Source organism: Heptranchias perlo, chromosome 1 (genome assembly GCF_035084215.1).
Source record: "Heptranchias perlo isolate sHepPer1 chromosome 1, sHepPer1.hap1, whole genome shotgun sequence".
NCBI classification, from domain to species: domain Eukaryota; kingdom Metazoa; phylum Chordata; class Chondrichthyes; order Hexanchiformes; family Hexanchidae; genus Heptranchias; species Heptranchias perlo.
Genome location: NC_090325.1, coordinates 44,432,930 through 44,460,650, shown reverse-complemented (window position 1 = coordinate 44,460,650; position 27,721 = coordinate 44,432,930). Strand labels below are relative to the sequence as shown.

The 27,721-nt window shown below is 44.4% G+C and overlaps 1 protein-coding gene across 1 annotated transcript in view; it reads left to right on the top strand.

Moving 5' to 3' along the window:
- dnai1.2 (dynein, axonemal, intermediate chain 1, paralog 2) overlaps positions 1–27,721 on the top strand; it is a 240,567-nt gene that overhangs the window by 5,514 nt on the left and 207,332 nt on the right. Inside the window, exons 2-5 of the mRNA XM_067991157.1 lie at positions 5,965–6,021; positions 7,919–8,017; positions 11,353–11,433; positions 16,588–16,714. Coding sequence (XP_067847258.1) covers positions 5,965–6,021; positions 7,919–8,017; positions 11,353–11,433; positions 16,588–16,714 — 364 coding nt within the window. The remainder of the gene's footprint in view (positions 1–5,964; positions 6,022–7,918; positions 8,018–11,352; positions 11,434–16,587; positions 16,715–27,721) is intronic.

Sequence of the window (27,721 nt, the reverse complement as noted above, 5' to 3'; positions counted from 1 at the left end):
TCAACAAGGTCCCGCATAGGAGGTTGGTGAACAAAGTTAGAGCACATGGAATTAGGGGTAATATACTGGCATGGATTGAGAATTAGTTAACAGAAAACAGAGAGTAGGAATAAACAGGTCTTTTCCAGGTTGGCAGACTGTGACTAGTGGGGTACCACAGGGATCAGCACTTGGGCCCCAGCTATTCACAATCTATATCAATGATTTGGATGAGGGACCAAATGTAACATTTCCAAGTTTGTTGATGACACAAAACTAGGTGAGAATGTGAGTTGTGAGGAAGATGCAAAGAGGCTTCAAGGGGATATGGACAGGCTAAGTGAGTGGGCAAGAACATGGTAGATGGAATATAATGTGGAAAAATGTGAAGTTATCCACTTTGGTAGGAAAAACAGAAATGCAGAGTATTTTTTAAATGGTGAGAGATTGGGAAATGTTGAGGTTCAAAGGGACTTGGGTGTCCTTGTACATGAGTCACTGAAAGCTAACATGCAGGTGCAGCAAGCAATTAGGAAGGCAATTGGTATGTTGGCCTTTACTACAAGAGGATTTGCGTACAGAGTAAAGATGTCTTACTGCAATTATATGGGGCCTTGGTGAGACCGCACCTGGAGTGTTGTGTACAATTTTGGTCTCCTTACCCAAGAAAGGATATACTTGCCATAGAGGGAGTGCAACGAAGGTTCACCAGACTGATTCCTGGGATGGCGGAATTGTTGTATGAGGAGAGATTGAGTAATCAAGGCGTGTATTCTCAAGAGTTTAGAAGAATGAGAGGTGATCTCATTGAAACATACAAAATTCTTACAGGGCTCAACAGGATAGATGCAGGGAGGATGTTTCCCCTGGCTGGGGAGTCTAGAACCAAGGGTCACGTTCTCAGAATAAGGGGTAGGCCATTTAGGACTTAGATGAGGCTAAATTTCTTCACTCAGAGGGTGGTGAATCTTTGGAATTCTTTACCCCAGAGGGCTGAGGTGGCTCAGTCACTGAGTACATTCAAAACAGAGATCGATAGATCTCTAGATATTAAAGGCCTCATAGTGCAGGAAAATGGCATTGAGGTAGAAGATCAGCCATGATCTTGTTGAATGGCGGAGCAGGCTCGAGGGGCTGGATGGCCTACTCCTGCTCCTATTTCTTATGTTCTTATGCTCTATTGTTTTACTTCCAGGACCATGGGGTAAATTTTAACCCCCAAGACGGGTGGGTTGGGGGTGGGGTGGGCTGCGAAAATACTATTTTTCGGAGCAGGTCTGCATCCCGCTCCAACCCGCCAACTTACAAGTTTGACCCTGATGCGTTTGGATGCATGCGCGCTTCTGATGCCCAGAAGTCCCGCTGGCGGGATCATATTTAGAGGGCTAATTTAGGTATTTAAAACCACTTAAGGCGATTAACATTTTGTGTATTGAGTTACACAAATCATTTTAACCTCTCCTGAACATGTCTCCCGTGGTCTCTGAAACATTCCATGGAAACGGAGGCGAGTTGCAGCTGAGCCTCACTTTGGACCTTTAAACCAGTGATTGACACATGTGAATAAATGGTGAGTTTTGCAGCAGGGTACTCAGTTCTCTCAGACAAACCTTTGGCTGCGAGTTCTTTGTGTTTAGACTGAGATTTCTTTCTTCACACTCAGAATTCTTGTGTTCAGACATATCTACCTACATTTTGGACCCCCTCAAACTGACAACATCAGCATGGAGGGCGCAGTGGATTTATTCAGCAGTACATCTGAGGAGGAAGCACATCACTATCCACAGCAGGCACAGCATATCGTTCTGAGAATTGCAGGTGCACAAGCCAGAGGTGCGCCACAAAGACCTGCAGAAGAGCAGAGAGGGGACCAATGAAGGGGCTGATGTTGCCAGAGGCAATATCCATGTGAGAGGGTCTACAGACAGAGGCTGAGCTTCCTGGACCTCTCCGAAGAGCAGTGCCTATGCAGGCTCAGATTGAATCGCCAGGTTGTTTCAGACATCTGCAGGCTCCTTCATGCAGAGCTGCTCCCAGCTGGACCTGGTGGCCACGCATTGCTCGTCGCAATCAAAGTAACCACTGCCCTCAATTTCTTTGCCTCCGGATCCTTCCAAAGTGCCACAATGACATCTCCAGGGTCTCTAAGTCATCTGCACATCAGTGTATGTGACATGTCACGGATGGCTTGTTTGCCAGGGCATCCGACTACATCATCTTTCCTTGCGACGATATCAGTCAGATTGAGAGGGCAGTGGGTTTCAGTTCTCTGGCTGGCCTCCCATGGGTGCAGGGTGCAATTGATTGCACACACGTAGCAATCCGAGGACCTCTATATGAGCCAGGACTGTTCATCGACAGATGCGCAGATGGTTTGTGATCATTGGAGGAGGTTTCTGCAGGTTTGTGCCAAAATTTCCAGGCAACTGCCATGATTCCTTCATTTTGAGCGAGTCCAACCACCCAGCCCTATTCCATGCAAAAGACAGACTTAAGGGATGGCTTAAGAGACAAGGGATATCCCCTGCAGACGTGGCTCATGATACCTGTGAGAAACCCCACCAACGAGGCACCACAGTCACATCACCACCAGGTCTGTCACTGAACAAGCCATAGGAATGCTGAAGATGCGCTTCAGGTGCCTGGATCGATCTGGGGGAGCCTTTCAGTACTCACGAGTGAGGGTGTGCAGTATAATAGTGGTGTATTGTGTCCTGCACAACATTGCTCAGCAGAGAGGGTTACAGGTGGTGGAGCTCGAATGTGCCCATGAAGCATCCTCATCTGCCGGCAACATTGAAGAAGATGATTGGGAGGTGGACGACGAAAATGGTAAACCCAACGCCAGAACAGTGGTGCACATGGCTGCTCGTGATGCCATGGAGTCACTCATATCTAACAGGTTCTCACAGGGAGATCTGCAAACTGAAGATAGTGAACTATTCAGACTGCCTGGAACAACCACTGCCGCCACCATTGTAAGTGCGCCCAATGGGTGGCATCAAGTCTTCATGTTCATGACGAAAAACATGAAAGGGCACTTTCACAAAAGGGACTGAAGAATGGATAAGACGTGGCAGTGGTGCTGACAATTCTAACATTTAATGTGCATGTAAGAAAATCAATTATAAATGAAAAACTTGACATTGCGTCAAACACCCTTGTCCATACCCTTGGTGATTACAAAACCTTCTTCTTCCTAGTGCTTCTATCTGGTACATCCTCTGTAGCTTCAGCAGAGATAGTGGCAGGTTGCTCGGGTCCCTGCCCTGACTGCTGAGATGCTCTCGGCCTACGATCTCTGGGTTTTGGAGCCCGTGTGAGCCCCAACGAAGACTGCTCCACCTGCATCTGTGCAGAGGCAGATTTGGCCATCAAAGAGAAGGCAGCATTGTGGGTACTGGTTTGGTGGTGGTGGGGGGGGTGGTCAATAGGTGAGACGTGGGAGCGCTTTGAGTGGAGTCCCCAGTTCCATGTCCCCTTTCGCCATCATCCCTCTCCTGGGCCAGGGCCATATCATTCCTACCACTCTGCTGGACAGCAGCTTGGAGCAGATCTGTGATGTGTTCTAAGGCCACAACTAAAATATCTGTCTGCCTGTTAAAGGCGGCAGACATGTTGGCATTCAGAGTCCGCACGGCCGCTGTCATGGCCTGAATGGACTAATTTGAGAGCCGTGCTTGAAGCTCAATGGAGGCTGCCATTCTCTCCATTGCAGACATTCCCACACTTACCTGTGCCACCATTCCACTAATACTCGAGGTGGACTCCTTTCCTCTCCGCTATTGTGGAGAGTGTGCAAGGCACGTTTTCCAATACCTCGCAAAGGTACAGCTGTACCTCTATCATTCTCGTTCTCAATGATGGCCTCCGAGGTTCAGCATCCGTGCGCCCTGAGAAGAATGGAGCTCCTCTGAGGAATGGCCTGCTTCCATGGCGCCTGCCTCCTCATCAATCCTTGAAGGTCCTGGAAGGGAACAAAAAGCAATATTAAAAATCATCGCAAAAGTTAGTTTGCAGTGAACATACTGAGATGTGCAACAGGTCAATCATTGATAACATCAATTCATGAAGTGTGTGAAGGATGTTAAAATTCTGTTACCAGCTGTTTGTGGGGTGCCAGTTTCACCATCTCCGATGGCCAGGCATTCAACCGTGCAGCTGAGATCCAACGCCTTCTTCTCTGCATCTGTCAGGGGCACTGTTTGTGGTGGCCCCCCTCCAATCCTGCTCCTCTCCCGTGCATTTTGCGCTCTCTTCTACAAGGGGAGAAAGAACAGACGTGTAAGTGAGTGAAGGTGACATAATCACCCGATGGATGCATTGCTTTGGGTGAGGCTGCCAATGAAACAGATGCATCAGAGGGTGACTATCAGACAGATTCGTCACATTACATCAGGATTGGGTGAGTGGGAGTGGTGGGTTCACAAATGGAAAGTGCACAGAAAGTGAAGGTAAGTTGATAATGAGACTTAAGTGGGTGTGAGGAGTGATGTAATGGAGTAAGCTTGGCAAGACAGAGTGAGAGAGGAGGTATTGCGCACCACAGGATGTAGGTGAATCAGTAACTGTACTCACTTTTCCTGACCTGGTTAGGTCGTTAAAGCACTTCCTGCGCTGTACCCACGACCTTGCCACCATGCTCCTGCTGCTCAGCATGTCTTTCACCTCCAGCCAGGCCTCCTTGGTGGCAGAGGCAGGGCGCTTCCTCCGATCAGCCGGGTATAGTATCTCCCTCCTGTTCCTCACACCAGCCAGTAGCATCTCAAGAAAAGAGTTGTTAAAGCGGGGTGCTGCCTTACTCCTGTGATGCTGCATCTCTGCAAATTCCTCCTTCCTCAAAATCCATGATTGCAATGGCCCTTTAAATACTCCAGTTCCCAGCATGTCATTTGGGTGCTCAGTACACCCGCTGTGCAGCTTGGGGATGTGAAACCTGGAAATTACATTAAGGGCCTTTAATTTAGTTGCAATCACTCGAGCTGATGCACAGAAATTTTTTCCGGGTTTCCTACGCGACCATTCAGCCCACGCTGAGTTCCTGCTGACATGTTAAAATTATGCCCCATGTGTCAACTAAGTGTACATATTTTTTAAACTCATCAAAGTTAAAGAAAATTTTGAAAGTGATTGCTTTTACATCAAAGTTATCCAGTATATAAATTTCCACTGCTGGATGCTGCTCTGCATTGCTAGTTTTCATGCTTTCTTTTCTGCCTGCCTAAGCCTCCCTCTTCCTACCTCTTCCAGCTATTCAAATACTCCCTGTGTCTCATGTATGTAAGTTATTTCTCTGATTTTTTTACCTCCTATTGTCTTGTGCTTATAGCACTCATCGCTCCTGCCATTTAAACATCTCCTGTTCTTCACTTAAGTAGTTTACACATCATTTTGTTTGTGTGTGTGTGTGTGTATGCGTGTATGCATATGTGTCTGTGTACGTGTCGCTATATGTGTGTTATCCCTGCTCTTTCCCCTTGTTCTGTTTCTTTTTAAATGCTGTTCATTGGTAATATCTTCCATTTATGCTGAAGTGCCCATACCTGAAACGTTAACATGTCTGTTCTCTCCACAGTTGCTGTTCCAACTTTTTTTGGGTGGTACACTCAGATAATATATGATATCCCCTGACAATTGCAACATAAGCATCTGAAATAAGAAATCTCCTAATTTGGGGCTCATTTTGACTGTTCTCACCAATCAAGGATATTGGGATTTACTCTAGTTTGCTTTATGTATTTCTTTTGTTTGTGAGATTTTACTTTTAGTTTGTTGTGCCAGGTAATGGGAGGTGGATATGCAATTTGTAAATTGGAAAAGTTTGAGGAGGAGAAGGAGATGGTTGGTCATGGACATGTCAGCATGCTGATTTATCTTCTATTATTGAATGTAAACTTTGAAATATCCGGAATTTTAAAAGAAATTATACTTTTGAAATCAGTGATTTCATATTAATATCAATAATTTATACTATCTTCCTAATAGGTTGCTGGCCCGGCTGCTGTACAATCTGCTAAAGCTATATCAAAAAAGTCCAAGAAGGTAAGGAGGTTTCATTGATAATTTAGTTTATTTGGAAATGAACAATTTAATATCACCTGTGTAGATGGCGAATAACCTTACAGTGCAGCTGCTATTATTTGGAAACTATATTATATGATAGAACATAGGACTAGATAAGAAACTGATTAAAAATAGGAAACAGAGATGACTTGTGAAAGGTAAAGGCCTAGGAATTTGATCGTGCTGCACCTGCTTTTCAGTTGCTAAATGGGTGTAAATGCATCCAATATGGCAGACAGGAAGCGCGGGTTCATTACGAGTTGGAAGTGCGCCGCCCCCTATATTGGATCCGTAGTGTTCAGAGTGCATGCCAGAACTATGGAAAATACTGAATATCGTATGTAATTAAGGGTCCTACGATTGTTGTAGGACTCTTTTATGAGATTGGGCTGCCCTAGAGCCTGCTTCACCACGTGTTAAACTCGCCCAGCAACTTCTGGCGCTAACAGGCAGGAAGGACCCTTCACCAGCGCTATATAAAAGGATCATGCAGTACTTACAGGTTAGTTACTGCTTTGTCATTTCAGGCTGCTGACTTCTGAGCATTTTTTGGTCTGTTATCTTACTCAAAAGTTCATTTTGACTGCTGAGAAGAAGATTTTGCTGATGTTGCACTGTTGTTCGCTGGCTTATAAACAATTTGACTGCAGTCATGAGTGGCCTTTGGTGCTGGAGGAGGAGGGGGAGCAGCAAAGAAGACAAAAGAGAGCAGGAGCAGCTGCAACAAGAGGGAAGAGGAGGAGGGCATTGTGCAGGAGGCCATGCCCACAGCGGAACTTCTCCTATTTCAACTTTTGGAGGAACAATGTATAAGGCGCCTTCGCTTCACAAAGGAAGCTGCCACTGAGCTATGTCACTTGCAGCTGCTGCAACTCGAGCCTCACACCAGGGCATGGACAACACTGCCTGTGGCTGTCAAGGTCACTATGGCCCTTAGTTTTTATGTCACAGGCCCCTTTAAGGATGCAGCAGGTGATATCAACGACATAGCGCAGTTCGCTGTCCACTGCTGTATCAGGGAGGTTACCAAGGCTCTCTATTACCAATAGGAACACCTACATCTCGCTCCCCGTGGACAAAGCGAAGCAGGACGAGAGAGCACGAGGCTTCGCCTGCATGACCGGCTTCCCAGGGTGCATGGTGCCATAGGCTGCATTCACATTGCCTTTTGTGCTCCCCATCACCAGCCTAGCATCTTTATCAATCATAAGGGATTCCACTCCCTCAACATTCAGCTGGTTTGCAGAAACACGCAGTGCTTCATACAGGTCTGTACCCAGTATCCTGGTGGCAGTCATAACTCATTCATCCTGCGCCAGTCCTCTGTGCCGCCAGGCTGTCAAGTTACAGACTGGCTACTGGATGAGATGGGCTATTTCCTCCAGACATGGCTCACAAATCCTGTCAGGAACCGGGGCACAATTGCAGAGCTGGCCAATGAGAGCCATGCCACCACCAGAAACGTGATCCCTACTTCTGTAAACTCTTCCAGTGCTACAGTGCCCCCGATCTCCCTGTTCCTCTGAATCTGGCCTCTTGTGCATCTCCCCAATGAAGCTCCTTGGGATGTTTTTCTACATTAAAGATGATATACAAACACAAGTTATTGTTTCAGTTAGAGGCTGTGGTGTGAAACATGTTGCAATGTCATGTGGTTAGTGTATTTTGAAGGTTGTATTGTCTATTTGAGGCTGTAGTTTGGAAAATTGCTGGATAAATACTTGAATCGTAGTGCACATCTTTAGAAGGAACTTTGTTATGACACTGCGTATATTCTCAGAGTTTCTGAGTTTGCTGATAGAGCCATATCACTCAACGTTTCTAAAAATTGCATGAGCATTTCTCATTGAATTAAAAACATGTCATTCTGTAACAGGATGATGATGATGGAACTGAGATGGGAGATGGAGGTGATGACTGGAACATGGGAAAGACACTTAGCAAACCTGCTGATCAGCTGGAACTTACTGAACTAGTAAGTAACATCTTACGGTGTAATTTAAATATATATTCTACAGAAAATTGGAGCATATGCTGATCCAAAATTGTGCAAAACCTTTTATCTTTCCTTAAAATATATGATTTAAATATTACATTTATATTCTAATAACTTACTTGCTATAGGTTTTAAATCTTTGTTATGGACTGTAACTCTTGCTGTGTTTATATATTCTTTAAGCTGAAGGGTACACAGTTAGGAAGAATTTCTACCCCCTCCAATCTTCACTTTTTTCTCCCCTTTATCCCTTTTTTTCTGAAAACAGCAACCCTTGCTGGGTATAATTCCATAGGCATTAGCAGTATTTTTGTATCTCTCCCAAATGGCTTTTCTTCATTTATAAATTTGTGATAGTAGACATTGATTTTTGGTGCACTGTTCAACCATGCGAACCATCACAGTGAGGGCTTTTTTTTTATTCGTTCATGGGATGTGGGCGTCGCTGGCAAGGCCAGCATTTATTGCCCATCACTAATTGCCCTTGAGAAGGTGGTGGTGAACCGCCTTCTTGAACTGCTGCAGTCCATGTGGTGAAGGTTCTCCCACAGTGCTGTTAGGAAGGGAGTTCCAGGATTTTGACCCAGCGACGATGAAGGAATGGCGATATATTTTCATTTCGGGATGGTGTGTGACTTGGAGGGGAACGTGCAGGTGGTGTTGTTCCCATATGCCTGCTGCTCTTGTCCTTCTAGGTGGTAGAGGTCGCGGGTTTGGGTAGTGCAGTCGAAGAAGCCTTGGCGAGTTGCTGCAGTGCATTCTGTGGATGGTACACACTGCAGCCACTGTGCGCCGGTGGTGAAGGGAGTGAATGTTTAGGGTGGTGGATGGAGTGCCAATCAAGCGGGATGCTTTGTCCTGGATGTTGTCGAGCTTCTTAAGTGTTGTTGGAGCTGCACTCATCCAGGCAAGTGGAGAGTATTCCATCACACTCCTGACTTGTGCCTTGTAGATGGTGGAAAGGCTCTGGGGAGTCAGGAGGTGAGTCACTCGCCGCAGAATACCCAGCCTCTGACCTGCTCTTGTAGCCACAGTATTTATATGGCTGGTCCAGTTAAGTTTCTGACCTTAATGAGTATCCACAGACACCCACTACCAACAGGAATCTCTGCCCAAATATTGGGCTAGATGTACTGCATATTCATAGTCAATTGTTAGAAAATTTAGATTGTTTCTCCCTGGACTAGGGATGTGGAGGCCAGTTGTAGTCGCCTCTGATTACTACCCAGTTGTGAGATCGGCTAGTTCGGCATTGGCCAGGATTTGAACATTCTTATAACTCTCCTAAGTGGCTAGTCTTCATATATGAATTTGTGATCCTTGACAGTGAATCCTAATTGTGTTGCTGTCCATTATCCATAGACACCTATATCTATGTAAGGTCTCAGGACACTGATTGAGAATGTGAACATTGGCCTAATTTTATAAAAGGAAATGAAACATAGTTGAAGAGGCAAGTTTTGAAAGAGGGTTAGGGAGAGAATTGCAGAGTGCAGGGGCAGGGTGGTTGAAGGCTGTGCCACTGATGGAGCAGAAGGAGGGGCAGGAGGAATAGTAGACACGAGTCAGAACAATGGAGAGTGTGTGTTGGGACATAGGACTCAGAAAGATTGCATAATTAGGGTGGGGCAAGGCTACAAATACATTGGATGATGAAAGCAAGGATTTTGAAATCAGTATGTTGGCACGCAAGGAGCTAGTAGTGCATGGGAATTAATACAAAATAGACGTTCTGAATGAGTTGGAATTTATGTATGATAGAGCTGCAGAAATTATTAGAAACATAGAAACATAGAAAATAGGAGCAGGAGTAGGCCATTCGGCCCTTCGAGCCTGCTCCGCCATTCAATATGATCATGGATGATCCTCTATCTCAATACCATATTCCCGCTCTCTCCCCATACCCCTTGATGCCTTTTGTGTCTAGAAATCTGTCGAGCTCCTTCTTAAATATATTCAGTGACTTGGTTTCCACAGCCTTCTGTGGTAGAGAATTCCACAGGTTCACCACCCTCTGAGTGAAGAAATTTCTCCTCATCTCAGTCCTAAATGTCCTACCCTGTATCCTGAGACTGTGACCCTCGTTCTGGACCCCTCAGCCAGGGGAAACATCCTCCCTGCATCCAGTCTGTCTAGCCCTGTCAGAATTTTATATGTTTCAATGAGATCCCCTCTCATTCTTCTAAACTCGAGTGAATACAGGCCAAGTCGACCCAATCTCTCCTCATATGACAGTCCTGCCATCCCAGGGATCAGTCTGGTGAACCTTCGCTGCACTCCCTCTATGGCAAGTATATACTTTCTTAGGTAAGGAGACCAAAACTGCACACAATACTTCAGGTGTGGTCTCACCAAGGCCCTGCATAACATCCTTGTAAGATATCCTTGCTCCTATACTCAAATCCTCTTGCAATGAAGGCCAACATACCGTTTCCCTTCCTAACTGCTTGCTGCACCTGCATGTTTGCTTTCAGTGACTGGTGTACATGGACACCCAGGTCCCTTTGTATGTCAACATTCCCCAATCTATCACCATTTAAATAATACTCTGCCTTTCTGTTTTTCCTTCCGAAGTGGATAACTTCACATTTATCCATGTTAAACTGCATCTGCCATGTATTTGCCCACTCACTCAACTTGTCTAAATCACCTTGAAGCCTCTTTGCACCCTCCTCACAACTCACAATCCCACCTAGTTTTGTGTTGTCAGCAAACTTGGAAATATTACATTTGGTTCCCTCATCCAAATCATTGATATATACTGTGAATAGCTGATCCCTGCGGCACCCCACTAGTCACCACCTGCCACCCTGAAAAAGACCCATTCATTCCTACTCTCTGTTTCCTGTCTGTTAGCCAATTTTCAATCCATGCCAGTATATTATCACCAATTCCATGTGCTTCAATTTTGCACACTAACCTCTTATGTGGGACTTTAACAAAAGCCTTCTGAAAATCCAAAAAAACACATCCACTGGTTCTCCTTTATCTATTCTACCAGTTACATATTGAGGAAGGAATTTAAGAAACCAAGCCTAGGGGTGTGGATGAGAATTTCAGTGGTAGTGGAGGTCAGGTAGAAGCTTTGATGGGTAATATTTTAGATGTGAAAGTAAGTAGACTTGGCAAGGTTTAGAATTTGAAGATCATCTCAGGGTTGAGCAGGACACAGGGTTGCACATTATCAAATTCAGTCTAAGTGAGCACCTCAGGAAGGTATCAGCATCTGAGATGCAAGATTTCTGGGAGTGTGGGATCAGTGAATTTTGCTTTATATTTAAATTTTAACTATACACCTTCTGGTTATCCTTTAGGAATTGAAGGAAGAAATTACTCGTGTTCTTACAGCCAACAACCCCCATGCTCCACAAAACATTGTGAGATTCAGCTTTAAAGTGAGTGATATAATTCTATAAATATCATATTTGGTGTAACAATAAATCTACATTTGTGTATGTTCTGAGGTATTTGGCAGAAAATTCCATCGAGGTCTGATATCCACAGTTTGATTGGAAACTCTAAAGGTACCATATGGTCAAATAATACTCTGTCTCACTGATAAAATATTCTGAAAAAAATAGTGTGCATTTCCCTTTCCTCTCCAAAGTCCTTGAACATGATATCTCCTCCCAAATCCATGCCCAGCTTTCCTGCATCTCCATGATTGACTCTCTCCAATCAGTTTTCTGCCCCACCACAGCACGGAAATGGCCCTAATCAAAGTCACAAATTACATCTTCTGTGACTGTGATCGTAGTGCATTTTTCTTCCTTATCCTTCTCTGCCCCTGCAGCATTTGACACTGTCCACACAATCCTCCTGTATTGTCCAGCTCAGTGGGATTGCTTTCGCTTGATTCCATTCTTACCTATCAAGTAGTAACCAGAGGATCCCAGCAATGCCCTTGCACTGTTCCCTAGGATCTTTCTCAACTACATGCTGCCCCTTGGTGATATCATCTGAAGACATGAGGTTAGCTTTGTTATGTACGCTGACGACATCCAGCTCAACCTCTCCACCACCAGTCACAACCCCTCCACTATCTATGTGCTGTCAGACTGCCTATCCGACATTCAGTCTTGGATGAGCCTCAATTTCCTCCAATTAAACATTGGGAAGACCGAAGCCACCGTCTTCGGCCCCTGCCACAAACCCCGTACTCTTGCCACTGATCCCATTCCCCTCCCTAGCCACTTGAGATGAACCAGACTATTCTAATATGTTGATTATGTAAATGAGGGGCCTACTGCCTATTTAAGGACCTTTCTGGAAATCTGTTGGAGCCCAGTTTCTTGGTTCAACGTGTGGCCTAGACAGTGGTCTTTGAAGGGACCACTGGCAGCTGCCATCAAAAAGGTAAGTTGAATTTTTAAACTTACCTTTCTGTGGAGTCGGGGGGAGCACAGCACTTCTGAAGGCCACGACTGGCCCCCATTCTGTTCTCCAGTATCCCTCCCAGGACTTACCTGAGGGCTGTTGTGGCATTGCAGCGGCCCTAAATTGTCCTCCACATCACCAGTGAGCTGCCCAGGGAAGCGGGGTACAGCTCGCTGGACTTATTAAAATGAGGCCCGAGGACCAATACCAATTGGGCCACGGGCCTATCTGTTGGGGCACAGGGATTACTCCGTCCACCCAGTTTGTGCTGGCCTAGTGCTGCTAACGAATTTATACCCGTTAGTTTCTTGTTTCTGCAGCTCTTCACTTAGGCCCCATGCTCAGCTTCCCATATATTTATTTTTTTAATTTGTCAGAAATTGCAGGAAGTACCCATCGTCCCTATTTGTAACTCCCTGCTCTGGCCTTGGGCCTCTGTATAATCTGCTCTGGTGCCAGCCCTCCCAGTCACCTCCCTCTACCTTCTTCACCAGTTTCCCAGAACTAACTTGGATGTTAGCGATTTGCTCTGTTAGCACCGTAAGTGCTTTAAAAAACAAATGACCAGTTCCAAGCTAAGTGCTGGAAAATTGGCTTTGCCTAAGGGGATAGGTGATCAGGGGAGAAACAGGAAGTGTGAAGAGGATAGGGAGTGATGGGAGGAAGTAGGAAGATAATAGAGATTTGGGGTGAGAGAGGGATGGGAGGGGAAGAACGCTGAGACATGAGGGGGTAAGGAGAAGGTGGAAGGAATGAAATAATAGTGGATCAGAGGGCAGTAATAGTTGAAGTTCACTTGATGGGGGGGATGTTCAGGTTGATAGGGTAAGAACTGAGGGGAATGAGCAAATCACATGTCAGTGGTAAGCCAATAGGGGCTGAGGAGTGAGATTTAAAGACACAAGGTTTGCAGTGATTAGCAGGCAAAGATGCAATAAGGCGACCGGCGGAAGCTGAGCACACTGCACCTATTTTCCGCGCTCCCATAATTAGAACGTTTGACTTGTGAACCTTATCAGTTCCCCTCCCCACTATGTTGCTCACCACCTCCTACCCAGAAGGAAAGAAGTAAAGAACAAAATCAGAGACAAAGAAGCAGAAGATAAGAAACTTAAAGAGACAAAAACAGCAACATGAACACAACAGAGATAAGCAAAAGAGAGACCTCTGAATTACAATGACAAAAGCCATGGAAAATCCAGTAATAAATAAATGAAGTGATGAATTAATATCAGGATATAATACTTTAATATATTAATAAGTGGACATGGGCATACAACTCGATTGACATTCCTATATAGACAGACACAATGGGAGGAACTTTCCATTTCAGCGGGGTGTAAGCCGGGCATATTGGATCAACCGCTCGTTATACACCCCTTCCGATTTTCCTTTCCATTCAGTGGGTGTCTAATGGCGGCCGATCTGATATGTCCGTTTTACGCCCCTGCTGTAATTGAAAGATCCGGCGAATGATTACTAGGAACTGAGCTCAAATCCAGTGTATTATACTAACAGAATGATACTTTGATATAAGTTGAGTGGGTGGTGCCTGTTATAAAACATTGTGTATGACATTTTATGAGAGTCAATTACTGGGTGCATGTGAGACATTTGTTTCGCTGATGGAGTGATACTATTTCTAACAGACTAATATAGCAGGTACAGGTTTGATCACTTCGTGGGTTCTCAACTTGTGTAATTGTTTTTCTATAAAGTTTCAAAAGTTACTTTCATTTTTTTTAGAAGACAAGAATATACAAAAGTGAAATAATGCTGATTTTATTCTATATCATTTTTTGGGGGGAGAAGGTTGGTGGATGGAAGAAAATGTAAGCTTTTAGTTAAAATTGTTAAACTTACCAGTATTTAGAAATATACATATCTCCATACTTACTAATTTAGTTAAATTCAGATAATGTTTATCCAAGAATTAGCTAACCAGTCATCTATCTTATGTTTTACATTTCATACTTCATACATGTGAAATTCATACTTCTAAAAATATGTTGCATTGAAATTGGGAAACAACTAGAAATGCTTAAAGAGGAGGCAATGAATTACTAGGTGCTACATTTTAATAAACCAAATAGTGCTGATAACGTGCAGGGCTTGTGGGAAAATTGCAAATTTCTCAAATTCTGTTCAGTCATTTCATGAAAGTGTTGTATATTCCACAGTCAGATTAACAAATCTTTCATCTTTTATATGTTAAGTGGCTTCTTAGTTATTTAAAAAGTGTTTAAGGATTATTTTTAAAATTGTGCTATAATTGGCTATTTTTTCTGTTCAGTTAACAAAATCATACTTCACAAAGTCACTATTTTGTTAATGGGTCATCAATAAGTTTAAGAATAGAGAAAAATAAAGCCCCTTATTCTCTGGCATTGCCTTATTAGTTGAAATAACTATTCCAACTATTTGTAGTCTTCTCAGAAAAAAAATCCCTTTTCCCTTTAACCAGAGGTTAAGTTTGAATTCACCTCTACCATTTTGAATGCTTCTCTACCATTTTGAAATACTCAACTCTTGTTTCTCAAAATCTTAAACTCTACCTTCCTAAGATTGGCTCAGTGGCAGCACTCTTGCCTCTGAGTCAGAAGCTTGTGGGTTCAAGCCCTAGAGCAAGACTTGAGCACATAATCTAGGCTGGCACTTCTGTGCAGTACTGAGAGAGCACTGCACTGTCAGAGGTGTCGTCTTTCAGATGAGGCATTAAACTGAGGCTCCATCTGCCCTCTTTGGTGGATGTAAAAGATCACACGGCACTATTCGAAGAAAAGCGAGGAAGTTCTCCCAGTGATCTGGCTAACATTTATCCCTCAACCAACACCTAAAACAGGTGGTCATTTATTTTCATTGCTATTTGTGATTGTCATTGTGAATTGGCTGCCGTGTTTCCTACATTACCACTGTGACTACACTTTAAAAGTACTTCATTGGCTGTAAACACATTGGGGTATCCTGAGGTTGTGAAAAGCACTATATAAATGCAAGTCAGTCTTTCTTTCTTTCTTTCTTTCTTTCATTCATTCATTTACTGGCACACCTTTTATTGGTAACACAAAAAAGCAAACCAAATACCTCAGACTGAATAATGGGCATTATTGATGATATTGCAAATATTAAAAGGTAGCAGAAGTGATTACAACCAATTTTACTTCAATGCAGATGCTAGAAACTATTATTTAGTACCTACCTTGAATCTAATAATGAGAATTTTCAAGCCTTAAAGTAGTAATCATAGTTTTGGTTTCACTAGCCATATGGAGATAATTTATTGGCAGAAAAAGGCTGAATTAACATTTATACATTATAATAACCTCAGGATTTTGTTACAGTGAGTTCACTCACTGTTAGCTTCTGGTGGCTCAGTGTTGTAGCATGTTATTAGACCACATGTCACACTGCTTCACATTAGCATTTTGGATTCTGTGTACTATTCATTCCATAACAAATTCTAGATGTCAGGTTAGGTGCTGGAAGGTTCTCTGTCCTAAGTATTTTAGTAGAACAAAAAAAATTATAAATAGAATCTCTAAAGGGTAATGGAAAATGTATTCTTCCTTTTAAATCATCAAAACTTGCATTTGTGAAAAAAAACCTCAAGGGAAGCACAGTTCAACCACTATGCTGGACCTGTCAAAGGTCAGCAAGAAATCTTTAACTTCTCAAGAAACCTTAATATCAATGGCCTAATTTAATATTGTAGTTTGAATATCCTTCCCTTGAAAATCAAGAAAAAAGTACTGGGAATAACAGAGATAAATTAGATAATTTTTCAAAAGGGATCAAAAATCCAAGTTTCAATCATTTCTTTAATCTTTAATTTGAACTGAAGTTGCCTAATGATGTGTAAAGTGATTTTAGACTATTCATCAGTGAAAAGGAATTGACTATTTAGACACTATTTAGTTTTTCTTATCTACATCTGAGTTTTGACAATGTTTCTTGTTCAAGTTTGTAGATTGTTTTTGTTTTCTTTTTGGTAGTTTTGATTTTATTTATTAGTATAATTTCAATAACAAGTATATCTACTTTTGGAGAAATTTCCACTGTTCAGTATTTGTAGTGAAATTGTTCCAAATTGTTCATAAAGGAATTTTTTTCTTTGAAAAAAAAACTTACCAGTTAGATGAATTCTTAACTCACCACTTTCTTTTACATCAAAGGAAAGAGCTTACAAACAGGTCCCATTGATTAGCCAGTTGGCTATTCACTTTGCAGTGGATGGAAACCTACTACACAAGGATTCAGATGAAGCAAAGCGACAACAATCTAGATTTGGTGTCCCTGAAGGTACTTAAGGAAATTTGTTAGGTTCAGTACCAAAGAATATTTTAAATATTTCTGATTTGGAGAACTGGGTAGTGGAGTGGGTTGGCATAATGTCCTTTCACCTAGATTAGTGTCCATGCCATATTAACAAGATGAAAGTTTCTTCTTTGCTTATATTAAGGATCCTAAGTAAATGAGTTTAGGCAGTTTCAACCCAGTACTAGGTGGGCATGTGTCCATACCACTAAATGGACAACAATTCTGCATGGTATTACACATAGCCAATTGGATTTTCCACCATTTACATATCAATTACTGGTGGTTTCCGTTCATCTTTCTGATGTCTTCTTTTTGGTGAGTGGGAATGATGTGGGGTTCCTTTTCATCGCTTGGGGCATTATGTCCAGTTTGTTTATCCTAACATAAAAATTGTTAAAACATTTGAAGAGATTCAGGAAAGGCCAATGAAGTTTCTTAAATATATGAGCTCTGATGACAGGCTAAGGTAGCTATTTTATTTGGAAGAAAATTGCTAGGGACAAGAACTAATCTCACTTTTGAAATTATGACTATAGTCAAAATTATGAATATTATATTGATATAGGTCAATGTTCTTTGTGCAGAATCAAGAGATAAGAACTACGGGACATGATTACTGCGTGAATTAAGTGTTCCTGCACTCCCAATGAGGAGCTACACCCAGATGGGTGTAGCCTGTTGGATAATCAAAGCTTTAGTTTTGTAGTGCTATCTTTGAACTGTGGTCCCTTCAAATGGTCCCTTCAAGTGTGGCTCCTCGTTGGGAGTATTGGAGCACCAAATTTACCTTTACCAGGTAATTGCAAACTAAATTTATGCAAAAATGTGACTATTTTACATTTAGAAATGTGACTGCCACCTAGTGCTGTGTATGTGGATTTGGTTGAAGCATCCAAAACAGAAATAGACAAATTCCAATTTAACCGGGAGTAGAGAGATAGAGGTTTATTACATAAGTAGAAGGGAGATAGAAATGATCTGAGTGGATTCAACACAATGACTTAAATGACAGCATTAGCAGAAAAATTTATTAGCTTTTTCTAGTTCCGAGCATCTAATGTTCTTTTTTTTAAAAGCAAGTTTACTTAAAGGAGGGAAAAAATGTCACTCTCAGATTCCATTCTCAGAGGTAAAACAATTTTCAGTGGAACCAGTGATTTCATCGGCTTTTATTTATTCTTAGCTCTTCTGACAACAATATTGGCTAAATGGGAAAACAGGGTAATGGGTCAACAACATCACCTATTCAACCCCAAGCCCTGGCAAGATCACCTCACCACTGGTAGTTGATATTGGAGAGAAATTAGAAATCTGATATTTTTGCTGCTATTGTTCCTGCCAGTACAAAATGAAGCTGTATAGCTTAGAAATTTGATGGCATTGTGACCGTTTTTTGAGCGCTAAACGGCCTCTTAAGCATCTAGAATAGTAGGCAGGAAATGAACGCACATAGGGCTCAATTTTAATTTGGAAGTGCGGGGTCGGGGGGGCTACGAAAATCAGGGAAATAAGAAGCGAGAAACAAACCCGGCTCCAACAGGCTGACTTCTGCGTTTCACAAAGACGCATCTGGGTGCGCACGCCGTTCCCGAACCCGGAAGTCCTGCCGGCAATTAAAGCCATTGGGACGATATTTAAAGAAGCAAATGTACCTCATTGAAGTACTTAAGGTACTTTATTTTTTACATATTAGGTAATTAAAACGATTTTCAACTTACCTAGGCAGATTTCCCATGGCTTCCGATTCACGCCTGGTCGGAATTCCGCCCATTCCACCAGCCTGTCTACGTTCTCTTGAAGGCTATCACTATCATCCTCACTGTTCACTACCCTTCCAAGTTTTGTGTCATCTGCAAATTTTGAAATTGTGCCTTGTACACCAAAGTTCAAGTTATTAATATACATCAAGCAATGGCCCTCGTACCGATCCCTGGGAAACACTACTGTATAGCTCCCTCCAGTCTGAAAAACAACCATTCACCACTACTCTGTTTCCTGTTACTTAGCCAATTTCATATTCATGCTGCCACTGCCCCTTTTATTCCATGGGCTCCAACTTTGATGACAAGCCTATTAAGCGACATTCTTCAAACGCCTGTTGAAAGTCCATATACACACATCAACCGCATTGCCCTCAACAACCTCTCTGTTACCTCATCAAAAAAATTCAATCAAATTAGTTAAACACGATTTGCCTTTAACAAATTCATGCTGGCTTTCCTTAATTAATCCCCACTTGTCCAAATGACTGTTAATTTTGTCCCGGATTATCGTTTCTAAAAGTTTCCCCCCGACCGAGGTTAAACTGACTGGCCTGTAGTTGCTGGGTTTATCCTGGCACCCTTTTTTAAACAAGGAACTGCAATTCTCCACCCCCGTATCTAAGGATGATTAGAAGATTATGGCCAGTACCTCTGCAATTTCCACCCTTACTTCCCTCAGCAACTTAGGATGCATCCCATCTGGACCGAGTGACTTATCTATTTTAAGTACAGCTAGCCTTTCTAGTGCCTCCTTTATCAATTTTTAGCCCATCCAATACCTCAACTACCTCTTTTACTGTAACTTTGCCAGCTTCTTCTTCCTTGATAAAGACAGATGCAAAGTACTCATTTAGTACCTCAGCCATGCCCTCTGCCTCCAAGCATAGATCTCCTTTTTGGTCCCTAATCGGTCCCACCCTTCCTCTTACTACCCGTTCACTGTTTACATGCCGATAGAAGACTTTTGGATTCCCTTTTATGTTAGCTGCCAGTCTATTCTCATACTCTCTCTTTGCCCCTCTTATTTCCTTTTTTGCTTCCCCTCTGAACTTTCTATATTCAGCCTGACTTTCAGTTGTATTATCAACCTGACATCTGTCATACGCCCCTTTTTTCTGCTTCGTCTTACTCTCTATCTCTTTTGTCATCCAGGGAGCTCTGGCTTTAGTTCCCCTACTTTTCTCCCTCGTGGGAATGTACCTAGACTGTACCCGAACCATCTCCTCTTTAAAGGCCGCCTATTGTTCAATTACGGTTTTGCCTGCCAATCTTTTGAGGAAAAATTGGATAAGGGTCCGTTCTGGGCGATGGTAGCTTGATGCGCTACCACCCTGCGCCCATCGGACCCTACGCAGGCAGCACGTGAACCTCGTGCTGCCTGCTACTTACCCTGAAAACTCCGTGCAGCAAGCGCAACCCTCACTGCTTAGAGGCTGCACGGAGATTGAGGAAATTGGAAATGGGGCGTGGACAGCGCACGTCATCAGCTGCCTTAAAGTTGCAGGCACATTTCCAATGGCGGATACACAGCCAAGAAGGAGAAGGGAGAATGGCATCACGAGTAGCTGCACCAACAAGAAAGCGGGCACCAAGATTCTCGGACGATGCTCTGGAGGCCCTGGTGGAAGTTGTGGACCAGAGGAGGGCAACCGTGTACCTTCAGGGTGGCCGGAGACCGCCTAGACTACAACTGCGTAGGCATTAGCAGGCCGTGGCACAGGAGGTGAATGCGAGGAGCATTGCACCACGCACGTGCCGCAAGAAATTTAATGATTTGACACGAGTGGTCAAGATGAGTGAATGCAAGTGTCAAGTGGCACATCCTACCAACTGCACCAATACTCCATGCACGACACCTCCCGTCACCCACCCACCCACCAACAAACACTGCCATCCATACACAATGCTGCATCTCACCCGCACATAATACCACACTTGCAGGCCACACAGCCACCACTCAAGTCACACAAACTGGCAGCTATTCGACCATGACAGGCACATCACCCACACACCTTGTAGGACACTCACTGACACAATGTCCTCTTCTTGCAGGAGAAGGTGGCATATAACACCCGCCATCAGGAGGGACCTGAGGCTGGACGGGCACGTCTACATGTCCTCACTCCCCTAGAGGAGACGGTGTTGCGGATTATTGGGCGGGCCGTCGCTGCAGCCATTACAACGTGCCGTGCTGGAGGTCCCGGTCAAGAGGGTCTTTGCATATCTAATGATCCTTCTCCTTTTCCACATCTCCCTCCTCCTATAATCTTTTCTAACTCACGTGCTGCACACGCTGCCAGCACGCACCTCTTACTTGCTCGTCTCCCCACTCCACAACTCAACCCGTTTCCCTTTGTCATTACAGATACCCAAGAATGCTTGGCGGCACCCGAGGAGGAGGAGGACACTGAAGCCACACCGTCACGCGACCTGACACTTGCTTCCACCAGCTCAGAGACTGACACTTTAGAGGTTAGGTTAGAGGAGGGATCTGCACGTGGTGAGACACCGAGCACAAGTGTGCAGGAGCCGGGGCGGAGGGAACGGATACCACAGGTGCCAGCTCGCTGGAGGGCTAGGTCGCTCACTAGTTCTGCTGCAGAGGAGTCAGATGAGGACGAGCATACCACCCATGGTTGTCAGGAATGTTGTTCCACCAGGGTTGTAACTTTCCGACCCGTAAGGCAATACCTGCCAAAGCACTATCAAAAGTAGTGTAGGAACTCTCAATAAGAATAGGGAGCTTTAAAAAACACTTGCTACTCCTCCAGCAACCAGAAGCTATAATCCAGCAACTAACCTGCAACACCTGCATGGCCCTTTAAATAGCGCTGGTTGGGGGGTCCTTCAGGCACTGTAAGAAACGTTTAGATGGTCGGGGATAAAACTGTGCATTTAGTTGAGCGTTAAGGTCCAAAATTGTGTGTATCACTTTAAATCAGTGTTGTACACAGATTGCAGCCATTTCTCCCTAGTTTACATACTTCCAGCGTTCGGGATTAGCGCACAGCCCAATTTAGCGCCCTTTGTTTCCAATTGATCCTCCTCCAATTGAGTATTTTTACTTTAGAGTGGTCCTTGTCCAGCCGGAAGTGCACCACCTGCCTTATTAGATCAGGCTTCTCAATTGGCGTCAGGAGCTCACGCCAGAAGTATTTAAAGTAATGAATACCTTATTAGCTTTTCCGATTTTGGTGTGCCCCAGCGCCTAATTTTCCACCTGCTGAGCTCGCCCAGCAACGCTGTGCTAACCGGCAGGAAGGACACCACACCAGTGCTATTAAAAGGGATCATGCAGAACGGACAAGGTTAGATGTTGGCTTGTCATTTCATGCTGGTTAACTTCTGGCCATTTTTTGGTGTGTTTTATCACTCTGGAAAGTTTACTTTGTCTGCAAAGAACAAGATATTGCTGGTATTGTACTGTTGTTGTCTGCTTCATAAATAGATTGAGTGCAATCATGGGTGGTCTCATTGAGCTGCCTTCAGGGCTGGAGGAGGAGGTGGAGCAGCGAGGAAGACGGCATAGAGCAGGAGCAGCTGCCACAAGAAGGAGGAGGAGGAGGGCATTGTGCAGGAGGCCATATCCACAGCGGGTATTCAGGGGAGCACTTCTCCTAGATGAACTTTACTGAGCAGCAATGTCTCCGGTGCCTTCGCTTCACAATGGAGGCGGCCGTTGAGCTATGTCACCTGCTGAAGCCACAATTTGAGCCTCGCACCAGGGTATGGACAGCACTGCCTGTGGCTGTCAAATTCATTGTGGCCCTAAGCTTTTATGCCACGGGCTCTTTCAGGTTGCAGCAGGTGACATAAATGACATCTCTCAATTCGCAGTTCACCACTGTATCAAGGTCACTGAGGCTCTCTATATCAGGAGAAACACCTACATCTCATTCCCCATGAACCGAGTGAAGCAGGATGAGTGAGCACTCGGCTTCACCTGCATGACAGGCATCCCCAAGGTACAAGGCGACATGGACTGCACCCACATTGCCTTGCATGCTCTCTATCATCAGCCTAACATCTTTATTAATCATAAGGGAATCCACTCCCTCAATGTCCAGCTGGTTTGCGAGCATAGGCAGCACATTATTCAAGTCTGTCCAATATCCTGGCAGCGATCATGACTCTTTCATCCTGCGCCAGTTCCCTGTGCCTCCTTTTGTTCCAACCAAAGTTACAATTTGGATACTGGTCAGCAAAGGATATCCTCTTCAGACCTTGATTCCTGTCAGGAACCTGGGCACAGCTGTAGAGCTGGCCTACAATGAGAACCAAGCTGCCAGAAGAAATGTGATCAAGCAAACAATCAGTGTGCTCAAGCTGCCTGGACTGTTCTGGAGAAACTTTGTAGTACACCCTTGAGGGGTATTCAAATTTGTGGTCATCTGCTGCATGCTCCACAACTTTGCCATCATGAGGGACCAGCCAGCATCACCATCTGTGTAATGAGAAGTTCAGTAGGAACAGGAGGAGAGGCATGAAGAGGAGAAAGAGTGGAACAGCATCGACTGCCAATGCCCCTAGCTGATAGAGCTGTCAGAGAGCAGCTCATCGAAGAGCGCTTTATCTAAATCATCCCTCCCATCCGCCATATATCAACACTCCTATAATCCTTACCATCATCCTTACTTCCACCATCCAATTGCTTTTGTTCAGTCCAACCTTATTGGTCTTGTCCTCACTTCACTACAAAGATAAATACCAAAACCAAATAAAGAACTTGTGAGGGTGAGATCCAGTGACACTGCATCATTAGGAAGGCTGACCTTCTCTTCCTTAAGGTATCTCCACATCTTCAGCACCTGAAATGAAATGAAATGAAAGGCTAACAAGGGTTAACTTTTAGTGTGAAGAGAGAGCAGAGAGAGAAGTGGCAGGTGAAAGCATCTGCAGTTTGTCATGCAGAATGTGTAGGGTGAGATAAAATTAAGAAGGGAAAAAGAGGATAAGGTGTGAGGAAATCTTGCGCGACGTCTCCTCCAACATTGCCAGTCACCACAGACGTAACTCAGCCCCTGCCCATGATTGCCAACATGTTTCCTTCGAGGAGGGAGTCTGCATGCAGACTTGGCCTCCTCCAGTGGCAGCTTCCTGTCTGGAGTTAGAGTCATAGAGTCATAGAGTCATTGAGTTATACAGCACGGATAGAGGCCCTTCGGCCCATCGTGTCCGCGCCGGCCATCAAGCCCTGTCTACTCTAATCCCATATTCCAGCATTTGGTCCGTAGCCTTGTATGCTATGGCATTTCAAGTGCTCATCCAAATGCTTCTTGAATGTTGTGAGGGTTCCTGCCTCCACAACCCTTTCAGGCAGTGAGTTCCAGACTCCAACCACCCTCTGGGTGAAAAAGTTCTTTCTCAAATCCCCTCTAAACCTCCCGCCTTTTACCTTGAATCTATGTCCCCTTGTTATAGAACCCTCAACGAAGGGAAAAAGCTCCTTAGTATCTATCCTATCTGTGCCCCTCATAATTTTGTACACCTCAATCAGGCCCCCCCTCAGCCTCCTCTGCTCCAAGGAAAACAAACCCAATCTTCCCAGTCTCTCTTCATAGCTGAAGCGCTCCAGCCCTGGTAACATCCTGGTGAATCTGCTCTGCACCCTCTCCAAAGCGATCACATCCTTCCTGTAGTGTGGCGACCAGAACTGCACACAGTACTCCAGCTGTGGCCTAACCAGTGTTTTATACAGCTCCATCATAACCTCCTTGCTCTTATATTCTATGCCTCGGCTAATAAAGGCAAGTATCCCATATGCCTTCTTTACCACCTTATCTACCTGTTCCGCCGCCTTCAGGGATCTGTGAACTTGCACACCAAGATCCCTCTGACCCTCTGTCTTGCCTAGGGTCCTCCCATTCATTGTGTATTCCCTTGCCTTGTTAGTCCCTCCAAAGTGCATCACCTCGCACTTTTCCGGGTTAAATTCCATTTGCCACTATTCCGCCCATCTGACCAACCCATCTATATCGTCCTGCAGACTGAGGCTATCCTCCTCGCTATTTACCACCCTACCAATCTTTGTATCATCAGCGAACTTACTGATCATACCTTTTACATTCATATCCAAGTCATTAATGTAGACCACAAACAGCAAGGGACCCAGCACCGATCCCTGTGGTACCCCACTGGCCACAGGCTTCCAGTCACAAAAACAACCTTCGACCATCACCCTCTGCCTTCTGCCACTAAGCCAGTTTTGTATCCAAAGTGCCAAGGCACCCTGGATTCCATGGGCTCGTACCTTCTTGACCAGTCTCCTGTGGGGGACTTTATCGAAGGCCTTACTGAAATCCATGTATACCACATCCACTGCGTTACCCTCATCCACACGCCTAGTCACCCCCTCAAAAAATTCAATCAAATTAGTCAGACATGATCTTCCCTTGACAAAGCCATGTTGACTATCCCTGATTAATCCTTGCTTCTCCAAGTGGAGACTAATTTTGTCCTTCAGAATTTTTTCCAATAATTTTCCTACCACTGATGTTAGGCTCACTGGCCTGTAGTTCCCCGGTTTTTCCCTACTCCCCTTCTTGAATAATGGTACTACATTAGCGGTTCTCCAGTCCTCTGGCACATCCCCTGTGGCCAGAGAGGTTCTGAATATATGTGTTAGAGCCCCCGCAATCTCCTCCTTTGCCTCACACAGTAGCCTGGGATACATTTCGTCCAGGCCTGGGGATTTATCCATTTTTAGGCCTGCTAAAACCGCCAATACCTCCTCCCGCTCGATGTTAATATGTTCGAGTATATCACAGTCCCCCTGCCGTATTTCTATGTCTACATCGTCCTTCTCCATCGTGAAAACAGATGCAAAAAATTCATTTAGAACCCCTCCTACATCTGCCGGCTCCACACACAGATTGCCATTTTTGTCCCTAATGGGCCCTATTTTTTCCCTAGTCATCCTCTTACCCTTAATATACTTATAAAACATCTTAGGATTTTCCTTTGTTTTGCTCGCCAGTGTTATTTCATGGCCCCTCCTTGATCTCCTAATTTCTTTTTTAAGTATCCCCCTGCACTTTTTGTACTCCTCTAGGGCTTCCTCCGTCCTTAGCCTTTTGTATCTGCCAAAAGCCCTCCTTTTTTTCCTAATCCATTCTCGTATATCCCCTGACATCCAAGGTTCCCTGGAGTTCTTGGAACCACCCTTGACCTTTACGGGAACATGTTGCCATTGTATGGTCTCAATCTCCCTTCTGAAAGACTCCCATTGCTCCGATGCGGATTTTCCTACAAGCAGCTGATCCCAGTCCATTTTGGCCAGATCCTGCCTTATCCTATTAAAATCGGCCTTCCCCCAATTTAGAACCTTTATTTCCGGCCCCTCCCTGTCCTTTTCCATGACCACCTTAAATCTCACCGAATTATGGTCACTGTCACCAAAGTGCTCACCTACTAGCACTTCTTCCACTTGGCCGGCCACATTCCCTAGAATTAGGTCCAGTACCGCCCCCTCTCTTGTAGGACTTTCTACATGCTGGCTCAAAAAGCTCTCCTGGATGCACGTTAAGAATTTTGTATCCTCTAAGCCTTTTACACTCTGAGTATCCCAGTTAATATTGGGGAAGTTGAAATCCCCCACTATTATTACCCTATTATTTGCACAATTTTCTGAGATTTGCCTACATATCTGTTCCTCTATCTCCCCCTGACTATTTGGGGGCCTATAGTACACTCCCATCAAAGTGCTTGCCCCCTTTTTGTTTTTAAGCTCCACCCATATGGCCTCATTAGAGGAACCTGCTCATATATCATCCCTCCTTATGGCAGTAATTGATTCTTTAATTAATATTGCGACCCCCCCTCCTCTTATACCTCCCCCTCTGTCTCGCCTGAAGATTCTGTACCCCGGAATATTGAGCTGCCAGTCTTGCCCCTCCCTCAACCATGTCTCTGTGACAGCAACAATATCATACTCCCATGTGTTTATCAACACCTTCAGTTCATCCACCTTATTCGCAAGACTCCTTGCATTAAAATAGATGCCATCCAGCCTTGCCCTCACATATTTGCCCTGTCTTCCAAGCTGACTTGTTTTTTTCTCTATATTTGGCTGCACATCACCCCCTATTGTAGCTCCACTCTGTATCCCATCCCCCTGCCAAGTTAGTTTAAACCCCCCCCAACAGTGCTAGCAAACCTCCCCGCAAGGATATTTGTCCCGCTCTGGTTCAGGTGCAACCCGTCCGACTTGTACAAGTCCCACCTTCCCCAGAAGCAGGCCCAGTGATCCAGGAAACTGAAACCCTCCCTCCTGCACCAACTCTTTAGCCACGCATTCATCTGTTCTATCCTCCTATTTCTATACTCACTAGCCCGTGGCACTGGGAGTAATCCAGAGATTACAACCTTTGAGGTCCTGCTCTTTAATCTGCTACCTAGCTCCCTAAATTCTTGATGCAGGACCTCATCTCCCTTCCTACCTATGTCGTTGGTCCCAATGTGGACCACGACCTCTGCCTGCTGTAGTAGTTGTAGGCGACCTTCTCCTGCAAGAATGAAGGGAGTATGTTATTAACAGTCTTGTGCGGTGTTCAGAGACTGTGCCTGTCTGATATGCAGTGTGTCAGATGTGAGTTGTGAGGAAGCGAGGGTTGGAATAGTGATGAGTGTGTGAGTGCAGAGAATATAAGAACACAGAAACAGGAGTAGGCTATTCAGTCCCTCGAGCCTATTCCACCATTCAACAAGATCATGGCTGATTTGTATCATAACTCCATCTACCCGCCTTGGCTCCATATCCCTTTATACCCTTAGCTAGCAAAAATCTATTGATTTCAGATTTAAAATTATCAATAGAGGTAGGATCTATTACTTTTTGTAGGAGAGAGTTCCACACTTCTACTACCTTCTGCGTGAAGAGATGTTTCCCAGTTATTTTTCAGACTGGAGGGAGGTATGTAGTGGTGTTCCCCAGGGGTCGGTGCTGGGACCATTGCTTTTCTTGATATAATGACTTGGACTTGGGAGTACAGGGCACAATTTCAAAATTTGCAGATGACACAAAACTTGAAAGGGTAGTGAACAATGAGGAGGATAGCGATAGACTTCAAGAGGATATAGACAGGCTGGTGACACGGGCGGACATGTGGCAGATGAAATTTAACGCAGAAAAATGAGGAGAGGCAATATAAGCTAGAGGGCACAATTCTAAAAGGGGTAGAGGAACAGAGGGATCAGGGGGTATATGTGCACAAATCGTTGAAGGTGG